Source organism: Tubulanus polymorphus, chromosome 6, assembly GCF_964204645.1.
Source record: "Tubulanus polymorphus chromosome 6, tnTubPoly1.2, whole genome shotgun sequence".
Lineage (NCBI taxonomy): Eukaryota > Metazoa > Nemertea > Palaeonemertea > Tubulaniformes > Tubulanidae > Tubulanus > Tubulanus polymorphus.
The window spans coordinates 18982922-18994160 of NC_134030.1; the positions used below are offsets into that span (position 1 = coordinate 18982922).

Consider the following 11239-nt stretch of genomic DNA (forward strand, 5'->3'; position numbering starts at 1 on the left):
GATGAGGCGACCGAAAGAACAAGAACGATCAGAGAGTTTTGTAATGATGGTTTATTTATCAAAATCGGTTGAGTGTGGGAACGCAGTACTTATAATATACATGCAATTAGAGTCAAATTTAGATACGAGATCTATATAAGCGAATTAAGCCTTTATTATTATCATATCAAAGTGGCTAAGAACTCGAAGTAGAAAAACAATTACGGCCATCCAGACGTAAGGAAAAATATTGCTGTGATTACAACAGTTAATGAGATACTGAATGGGGATACCGGCTGTCTGTATATAGGTATGCTTTCCTATGATGGTAAAATGATATTATACGGGCTTATATGATTTGACTTAGTGTTTTAATTCCAAAAGGCTCGTATGTCCTCAGCTTTTCTATGCATCTATTCAATATTTTACTGTACATCCATCTACGATGATTCAATTTATCCTGGCCCAAAATCTCGTAATCGTCAACGTTCCCTACTTCATTCTAGAATGCATTGCTACCAGGTATCAACATTTTCTTGTGATGAGTGAAAAGTTGAGATGTCTTTGTTTTAATGAGTCCCCAGTTTCGCCAACATAAAGAAATATAACACACATTTTACAGAATTAATTAAGCACAAACCACGTTCCTAGATTTACAATTAGTTCTTAGAGCGTGGTTTTCTATTTTGATATTCCTGCCATTTTTATCTGAAAATTCAGATACATTTCCCTCGTATAGACAAACCACTGATAGCTTACCCCGAGCCTTTTAACCCTAAACCCCAAACCTTTTGACTGTTTCGATTGAACACGAATGAATACAAGGTCGCACAAAGAACTACCCTAGATTCTCATCATAATCCTGACTTGTTAATTTTCATTGAATCTTTTTGACGCGGGCGCATTTGACTTGCTTGAGAAATTAGGGTATTTCTTTGTGTGGCCTAATCTTTTAAATATCAGAAACATTCCGCTATTCAAGTTGTTTTTGAAATAAATGCCACAACAGTATAAGTGAGTGAATGAATTTTAATGAAATGAATCAAACTTGAATTTCGCTCTTTCTTATTCATCGTTCACTGATAATTAAATCGTATGGTTTCGACCTGCAGAAAAACGGGTTGTCTACGAAATTGGAAGACAGCGGTGAATCTTTCACGGGACTGTCGTCCGGGAACCGAATACTGAACTTCTGCATCAGGCCCGTATAAAAGAGAAACACGTGTTGTTTGGCGACGCTTTCTCCGATGCACGATCGTCGGCCGCCGCTGAACGGTAACCACGATTTAGGGCGAGCTAACAACTTTCCATCTGCGCGAATGAACCGTTCGGGTTTGAACGATTGCGGGTCGTCCCAGACTCTGCTGTCGTAATGGCAAGCGTAGATGTTCCCCCAAACTTGACAATCTTTAGGAATGTCAAAACCCTCTGAAAATAGACAGAAATTATTCCGAATCGGCATCACATGCTTAGAATGTTAATAGTCAATAGATCCATTTACTATGGACTTAAAATATCTGATTCTAGATTTGTGTGGGATTTAATGGGTTTAATTTGACTCTTGTCCAAATTCCACAGTTACGTGGGTTCAGTTTCAATTCAACGTATATGAAATAGATTCTGGATCCTGTTCCACGGTAATGTAGGTTAGAATAGTCGTTGAATCCAGATTAACAGTTTGTGAAGTTAAACTATCGATTTAGGATTCACATTCATAATAATATAATAATAATTTATTTTCTATATATAGCGCTTAGCTAAAAATCATAATCTAAGCGCTTTACATTATAAAAAATATGCAGCATATTTAAAAACAATCGCACAATTATAGGTAAGAACAATACGATTTTTTAAAAAGGTATTCACAGTTGGTTCAATCTGAGTACATATCCAGCTCCACCGTTTTGAAAGTTTTAATTCGACTCATCACCTAGTCTCACATGACCCAGTTTTATAGAGGTGGGTTCAATGTGACGCTGAATCCGATGTATGAAGTAATTAGACACTCATTGCTTATATATCTTACCTAGTTGTACGTCGCACGCGGCTGTATGTATAGTTAAAGGTCCAACTGGACACAACCTCATCGTTTCAAGCATCACTGCTTCGCAATAAACCAATTGCTGTTTATCGGCCATTTCCAATTGCCGTGCTCCTGTTGACAAAACATGCAAAAAGGAGAATTAGAAAAAAATGGCTTATCTGAAGTATGTATATCATGACTGGCTTTTCATACCGATATGTTCATCAAGTTCGGCGTGAACTTTCTTCTGTGCTTCAGGATATTTCGCCAGGAAATACATGACCCAGTATATCGATTGACTTGAAGTATCAATCCCAGCTTTAATTAAAAAAAGACAAATTTATGAGCACGTGGCTCCAAATAGAGATAAAACGTGCCTATTTTATGCCACAAACAAACCGACAAATCCTTAGTTTAAAAATGGAGTCCGGGTCGTAATGAAACAAATAATGTGATCCAACAACTTTAAGTCATTGACAGTTCCCAGTTTCAACATGGTGAAGGATAAAACTTCAGTGAGAATAGAGTGCATAATTGTTTATCAAGTTTGTCTACTGAAATCGTGCATTGTACATTTAATGAAAGCCCTTCTTGAGCTTCCAAACTTTTCATGATTTCACCAGGAAGAAAGTGCGAGCTTAGATACAACATATGGCAGATGGCCATAGCTAGGATCGTGGATATACCCGCGTATTATAGGGCGGCGGTAGAGATACAACGATGGTTGTTCGGTAAACGGCAGGACTTTAACTAGATTCGATGCCTATATATGGTCTTCGGTCATAAACAAATCGATTATGACGGAATCTACCTGCAAAAATATCGTTGAGGATTTGAACCATATGTCTATCGCTGAAATCATCTGCTAATTTTGGATCATCTTCGCGAGTTCTTTCTCTGGCCTCTATCAAATAATCTGTGATATCCGTCAGATGTTCTGCACAACAGAAGATAAAGAAAACGCTGAATTCAGTTCGTCAAAAACAATTTTGGAATTCGGAATAAAATGCGATGCACATTCATCGCTGTAAGTACCGTAACTGAAATGACAAATGAGGAATTAAAAAAAAAACATTTAAATGGACCAAATGAGGAAGCCGTTGAAAACTAATCTTTTCAAATCGTTCGATGGAAAAGTAAAGACGGGAATAATCATAAAACGATTGCTAAATATATGTGTTAATTTATAATGGCAAATCAATTGAAAACAAAGATGTGAAGAACCATATTCACAGAAAAAAAAACTTCAGCGCTATTTATACTTGGTTAAAAGGTAATATATCTATGTCTCTTTCAAGATCCTCGTTATAAAGTTTATCCCATCTGTTTCAAAACGCAATCTTTCTCTCAAACATTAATCCGAAAATTGATTTAGATGCTCGAATCGCTGTAGATTAACTCTGTTGTAGCCAAATGCAGGCAATAAGAAAACTACGTCGGCCATTTTCAACCACTGGTTCAGAACATGACATAGCCCCATAGGTCGTCCAACTTTAGCCGACAGTAAGGGTTAGGGATATAACCAACTGAGCAACCGGCCAATGAACTTTTTGTTGTCCACTGGTTAAATCAACGAAATTTTGAGCAACTGGCCCAGGTAATTAAAAATCGGTCTTACCGGGGTCAAAATTAGCAACGTGTTCGTTAAAATGCTTTCTCAAAAAGTCTTGCATGTAAATAAACTGTTCGATGATTCTCCTAGTCGACGGTATCTTGTACTTAGTCGGAATATACCTCATTATAGGTATAACGTCTTCTAGTACGCCAGCATTTCCGAATATGTTGGTCAACTCGTCCAAAGAACGGTATAAATCGTGAAACTCCGGATCATCTGCTTCAAACCTCAAAGAAAGTTTATTGACGTTTAGGAATTTGAATATTCGTGGGGGGTTGATAGTTCATCGCATCATTTTAACTACATCATTTCTGGGGGATTCATTTCTAGGTACAGTCTGTGCACCAGGGATGTATCATCAAATTATTTCTAACGTTCTGTATTGAAATTATGCTCATCGTTTGAATATACAATGGGAAATATATGTATTCAGTTCTAATTTTTGTCTAAATCTGTTACGTATTCTATTTCAGTTTTCATTACTTTGTCATTTAAAAGCGCGATGAATAAATCAGCAGCTGCTTACTGTTTGTTAAACAACATGTCGCAGATGATGTTGTAAACCATCAGGTTACATGTCTGTCTCAAATTGAAGGGTTTCTCCAGATTTTTACGAATGACCTCAATACCTTTATCGGTGGCTGATTGAACCTTAGTGCCGGACAGCGCCAACGATTTCCTACAATGTTGAAAAGTGGCCGAGTATCAGGCAGGTTTTATTTTCTTCCGGGTGTTATGATAAGCAATCTCTAGAAAACGTAGAGAAATATAGAGTTTTTGCATTCACATAAAACTCGGTTTGTTCAAAAATGGTTAATGGGCATGATTTAGTTAACGTGAATGAAATGTCCATTTGCTTTTATAACTATTTTGGTTTATGTAAGCTTATGTGACGTTTTATATATGTAACCACTCCATACACGGGTCGGTGGGGTGCTTTGGAGTGTGACTTAATCATAAGCAAGAAACGGATATCAGGTTAGTGCATTGCGTTATTCGACGGCGAAACAATCGTAAAACCAAATCTGTAAACAGTGTTTAGGATCGATGCACCAAGTCACGAGAGAAAGCAGAAAAAACGTGTTTGCTTCGTGCTTATGCGTGTGCTAAGAACGCTCGTTTTCGCTAAATGTGATGCGCGTGCTCATGCAAAATGCATACGACGCAGAGAAACGCTGAATTAGTTGAATGAAACATGATTCTTCGATCCATTCTCTCAGTAGTGTACGCAAACAAAAAATATAGTTTCATACATGTTTTTTTTCTGCGTTTCCATGTGGTGCGTTTTTTATTTACCTGAGCCCGGTTGTGGTAATAGTTCTCATCAACTTCCAAACTAGATCGTGAGGTTGACCGTTCAGAATATCTCGACTGCCATCCGTGAAAAAATCAACTACGAACAATTTATAAAATAGTCACGCATTTAAAATCCCATTATGATTTTGTCACTGTATCAGCTTTATCATTTGTATCACACTTTTTCGTATTCTATTCCAGCTTAATAACTTCAGAAGAATTTTTTTCTCATTCGATTGTTTGACATTTTTCTATCTTACTCAGGAGTAAGTTTTCAAAATCGTTCTCCGAGTAAGTAGTTCGGAGAGCTGGGCTTCAGTTACAGCGGACTCCAACATCGTTCCTCTATTTTAACTGTTCGATAAATTGTGTTCGTTATTATTAAATTGAAGTTTCGTTACTGACCAGCGCTAATAATTCAATGGAAATTACTTAACGTTTAAGAAAATAAGATGCCAAGAGGAGCCGTGTTTACCACATTATTATTATTATTGTTATTGTTATTGTTATTGTTATTTTTACTGTTACTGTTACTGTTACTGTTACTGTTACTGTTACTGTTACTGTTACTGTTACTGTTACTGTTACTGTTACTGTTACTGTTACTGTTACTATTACTATTACTATTATTATTATTATTATATCTCTTTTGTACACAATTGCACCAATAATGCACTATGCACAGGGTTTCAGTGCCTTAATTTTCTAAGTACAGCCTTTCGGCTCGCACTGTATCCCTCGGAACCTACATCATGTATTTATGAAAAAACAATAGTATCGATTATCAATTATATTGTATGTACGGTTTACGAAAAATAAATATCTATATCTATCTATCTATTCTCTTCTTTTACTTTTGAAATGATAAGATATATAAAGTGCCTTACAAACTAGATAAAGTATTTTAAGTTTCATAATGATTGGCATTACAACTGTATGGTCAGTTGAAATTTGAAAAAACTACAGGGACGACGGAAGGACCGTGTTCGTCGTAGCCAACGAGGGTTAAAGTAAACTTACATTTTCCACAAGTTTGGTTTTATGTTGAAAATAGAAAAATGCTTCGATGAAAAAGATGACATCAACATTCTCTTATACCTCTGTTCGTTTTATTACCATGCGTTAGGGACCATAAGGGTGCCTAGACAGAGTGCTATATTGCATGGAAATCCGAGATAAGTATAATTGACATTTCAGGAAGTGACCTCAACAACCGGGCAGGTTTTTGGATCAGTTGATTGTTTTTTCATTCGAGCAGCAATTTCGTTCATATATTGGAGAAGGGTTTTTTTCAGAAAACGATCGATAGGTTTTGACCCATGGTCAAAGGACGATGCCAGGAAAAAATTTGAACAAAATACAATTTAATGAAAATTACTTTCTTCCCGTTACAAGCTCGGAATAGAATACAAAAACATTAATGTCCTCAGCGCACTTTCGTATTCCTTACATAAAATAAATTTAAATATTAAGATTCACTGTTTGTCGAATCGTGAACCTAGTCTTAATTAATCAAACTAATCAAAAAAAAAAAATAAAAATAAAATATGCGAAATCTCCTTGCTTTTTAAAATTCTCAACCCGAAAACAGTTTGTTGTTTCTGCAGTTTCGATTTAATTAAGAATGCTTATGACCTTATTCGACCTGAATCTAATCGAATATACAGCCCGTGGTCTGGTTCCACAGTTGTGAGTTGGAGTTAACTCAGAGTTAAAGTTAGTTAATTTTCAATGTTTTAACTGTAGTCAAATTTAACTCAGAATTGTGGAACTGGGTTCAGATTATTCCTACTTTCACGAACTATTCATTGAATTCAATGTTTGTTTCTTTATGTTACTCACACGACCAGGATGTTGGTTTGTTATTGATCGTGTCCATGTGAACGAACGCTTTTAAAATTGTTTCGGCATTATTCAAAATGATGACATTTTCTGGTTTTCCGTATCCTAAAAAAGTAAAATCAAAGTTTGTTTAGCTTCGGTTCGGAGGCTGAAGATTAGTTCACGAAAGCACAAACTTTAATTCTTGCTTACCTAATTTGAAATTGAAAATGTCCCCGTATTGTTTAGATAGATTGGTAAAATGCATCCATATCGGACGGCCCACTATATCAAAATCTAAAACAATTGAAAAAAGAAGATCAAAAGTAAAGCAAAACTTCCAGTATCTATTTGAATGTGTAGTGTTGAGCCAATAGGAGGATGAATTAGAGTTTGCGGGAAGGAAAAGTATTTGTAACTATCATTAGATGTGGTGTAACTCGTTGTTAGCGAGGTACGCATAGTTAAAAAACATTAGGCCTACCGGTTCTATAAAAGGTAGCGGGTGGGGTAGATTAAGGAATGGAGCTACTGTTACCAAAATTAGTATGATGACCTCGCGATTCGCAGGAGTCGTTACCAGCCGACCAGAATCCAGTCGGACCAATCACAGCGCTTGTAACGATTGACATTCGGCTTCTCGTGAATTTTCCGTTAAATGGACTAAGCGAACATTCTAACCAATAAGGTTGCATTTTCGCAAATTGTTATATCGCGTGAGCTCACTGAACACACCGTATAGGGTCGGGTAGAGGAGAGGGTGGCGGTATGATTTTGGAATGTGTAGAATCGTCGGATAATGTGAGAATATAAGACTAAGAATTTTGCTCGGGGAGAAGAATAAATCGACGTTTATCTAGTAAGAGTAAAATCAATCAATAGCTGAAACCCAATAACATTAAAATAATTACATAGAATGTAGTTTTGAGCGCACTTGAACAGACTCTAGTTTGAATTCATTTGAAATCATTATCATTAATGTAAATGTGTTAGTTTATAGGATTTGGAACGTGTTTGAAGGCAAGGCTGGCGGAGGATAGAATAGCCATTTCACAAGGCGATTGATACAGAAGATTTGGATCTCACACGTACAGTAATCATTTTTTAATAGTTGAAGATTCGTGGAATAGCCGTGTTTAGAATAAATAACGAGGCGGGTAGTACTTTAAAGGTTAACTATTTATTTGACGCACGAGCTTTCGCTTCTAATATAGACCCTGAAGCTTCTATACGGTAGTAGCGAAAGCTAGTGCGTCAAATAAATAGTTAACCTTTAACGTACTACTTGCCTCGTAAACTAATATCTGAAATACATAAATAAAATCGAAGGACTTCGAAATACTGTATGCTAGATTATGTTTCAGACTTACCTAACGTGTTGCCGATAAAAGGATAGCCTTTCGGTCCAGGCGGCAGATTGTAGCGTTTACGATTTTTGAAAAACAAACAAATCGCGGCAATTAAGCCGACGACCAACGCAACAGTTATAGGATCCATTTTTTAGACGAAGGTACCGGTACTTTTTCGTCCACACAACCCTCTGCGACGTTCGCACTGAACGAATGCGCGCGGTTAATGCAAAGCGAGATAACTTTTAATAATTTTAACTTGCGGATTTGCATATATAAATCATACATATACACATACGTATATAGACGAACGAAATTTAAAAAAATGCAGATCCCTTGCGTAACCCCAATGCTTGTCGTCCTATTCAACGAAAACATCAATACAGGAATCGACCAGATAACTGGCTTTTAGGATCAATAAAACCTATTTATGAAATTAAAGGAAGTCCCACAACGCCTGATAATTACAGAGGAATAACTCTATTAAGTTGCCTGGGTAAAGTCTTCAGGAGTATTATCGATTTCAGGTTCAGTATATTCCTAGAGAGAAAATGGTCTGTTAAACCGAAACCAAGCGGGCTTGCGCAAAGAGCACAGCGGAAACGACCATATATTTACCCCGAAAAGTATGATAGATATCTTCTCTGCAAATAAGAAAAACACTATACTGCCCCTTCATAGACTACGAGAAGGCTTTTGACAAAATCTGGCGTAAAGCACTATGACAAAAACTGTTAAATACCAATGTAAATGGTAATATGCTAAGAGTCATATGAAATATATTTATATATGCTAATATAAAATCATGTGTACAGATGGACGGAAACAAATCTGTTTTTATCGGTTAGGGACAGGGAAACAATAATTGTCATTCAATTCAGGGTAAATATGTGGTCGTTTACGCTGTGGTTTTAACGGAAGCCCGCTTGGGTTGAAGCCAAAACCTAAAAAAACCAAATACATGATTTATCCCAGTTATTATGTTCTACAAAGTGGCTACCCGTACGTGACTGCGTACGCGCATGCGTGAAAGAATAGTGTTAGGGTTAGGTGAGTCTATACATAAATGAACTTTCACAACGCTGTAGCTGTGTTCTGTGGCTCAGTCGGCAAAGCACTGATCTGTCGTGGGATATTTTTCTTTTGATTTCGAATCCCAATATTGCAAGTCAGAGTTCTACCGTATTGCGCATGCGCTAACCTACTTACGTACGGCTAGCCTGTGGAGATCACCGTACGGTCACGTACTGGTGTGAGCATCTATCTGCAAAGGGCGTTTTATGGCTAATGAAGACTGCAGTTTGAATCTAACGGATAGTGATAACTAACTGAGTTTGGTTGAACTACTATTACGTCTATACGCAGACGATATGCTAATTCTATCAGACGGACTCCAGCACGAATTGGACACCTTAGTAACATATGGCACACTTTGGATGTTAAAATAAAAAGATTGTTATCTTCCAGAAACGAAAATCGAGAATTAACTCGAGATAACATGCCATGAATATGTTATAATTGTCATCTTTACAAGTAAAGCCAGCCTATAAAAGGCTTACAAGACACACATTTTCATACAATTATAACATATTCATGGCATGTTATCTCGAGTTAATTCTCGATTTTCGTTTCTGGAAGATAACAATCTTTTATATATATATATATATATATATATATATATATATATATATATATATATATATATATATATATATATATATATATATATCGTGAAATCGTAACATATCGTGAAATCAAACAAACTTTTAACCACTAAGAACTAGAGCCGTTAATTTCCTTATTACCGATATCCTATCGTATAACACGTAACAGATTTCGAAGTAGTGAACACAGCCTACCAATTGAAACAGAAAGAAAAATTAACGCGCCCCAAGAAGAACGACTATGTAACAAATGCAATGAACCAACCCCAGATAACAATATACTAATTTAACTCGCTAGATTTGTAAATGCTGCTCTCAAGCTACTTAAGTGAATATCATGTATACGTATCTGTCATCTCTATTATTGTTCTATTGCACGTGCATTGTTGTCTTCTTGTTTATAAGTTTATCGTAAATTATAGATTTTTATTGTATAAATTCTTCTATCCTGTATGTACCAATGTTTGGGTTAGAGAGAAATAAACCATTCTATTTCAAAGCGTCATTCACCGGAAAAAGGGTTAAGATCAATCTCAGTCGGTCAAGTGACATGATTTACTTGTCAAAGTCCGGCTATCATCTGTTAATTTTTGATCGCCTTGTTTATACGGACGCCAACAACCGTAGATCGTCATCGAACAGCGCCGAAAACATTTACATTCTATTTTGACGTCATATTGGCAATATTGCATGTGACACTATAGTTTTGATTCAACCCTAACATCGCTTTCAATTGATTTCGAAAGCGACGCCTCGAAGCACAGTATATAACGAAGTTGCTAGATGCTACGATCATTCTGACGATATTTTGAAATTGATTCCAGAACTTTGCCGTTAAACCACTTCCGATTCTACCGTTAAGAGTTAGAATAAGATTGATTATCACTGCTCGGAAAATGAACATTTTTTTCAATAGATAAAAACATGAAATGAGAACTAACGTAACTGTTAAACTACGGTCACTACTGCTGCTGCTGCTGCTGCTGCTGCTGCTGCTGCTGCTGCTGCTGCTGTTGTTAGTGGTTTGATTATTTGTTGACATAGTTTTTCTCGCTGCTCCTGCGCGTCTCAACGTCAAAATCAATCGGATAGTTATAAGAACCACTATCAACGTCGGGATTATAGTAAAAAATGGCCCCTTGATAAAAGCCTCGTAGTATCTCAAATATTTATTTTTACCGAACTCAGTAAATCGCTGCGACCATCTGTCGTGTCCAGTGCATGGGTTACGCGTGCGACTAGCATAGTAGTAGAACACGTTTTTACACTGGTCACAGGCAGAAAATAACCCAACGAAAGTGACGTAGATGTAGCTTTTCTTTCGGGTTATAATTCTCACAGCTTTCAGAGGCCAACATACGACGATATATCTGTCTATAGCTATCAGCAATGTGATCAGATCACTGATACTTGATGATAGAAGTCGAATGTTTTGGGTGTATATATGCATGCGCTTCATAGTCTGGATTATTTCAGCGGTCATGTCCAGCAA

The 11239-nt window shown here is 36.6% G+C and overlaps 1 protein-coding gene across 1 annotated transcript; it reads right to left on the bottom strand.

Annotated features, from left to right (window-relative positions):
- Positions 1–257: 257 nt before the first annotated feature.
- On the bottom strand, positions 258–8760 carry LOC141906784 (cytochrome P450 1A1-like). The gene is made up of 11 exons (XM_074796146.1): positions 8702–8760; positions 8105–8288; positions 6948–7031; positions 6756–6860; positions 4914–5010; positions 4144–4296; positions 3621–3844; positions 2814–2939; positions 2216–2320; positions 2006–2134; positions 258–1407 (listed from the first exon to the last, which is right to left on the bottom strand). Exons 2-11 carry the CDS (start codon positions 8229–8231, stop codon positions 1049–1051), a joined length of 1509 nt encoding a protein of 502 aa, XP_074652247.1. The 5' UTR covers positions 8232–8288; positions 8702–8760; the 3' UTR covers positions 258–1048.
- Positions 8761–11239: the final 2479 nt, after the last annotated feature.

Coding starts and splice junctions, on each gene's coding strand:
- LOC141906784 (XM_074796146.1), bottom strand. CDS start 8,231: ATGGATCCTATAACTGTTGCGTTGGTCGTCGGCTTAATTGCCGCGATT. Junction 7,032..8,104: donor TTTTATCGGCAACACGTTAG/GTAAGTCTGAAA, acceptor CAATTGTTTTAG/ATTTTGATATAGTGGGCCGT. Junction 3,845..4,143: donor GACATGTTGTTTAACAAACA/GTAAGCAGCTGC, acceptor ACTTTCTTTGAG/GTTTGAAGCAGATGATCCGG.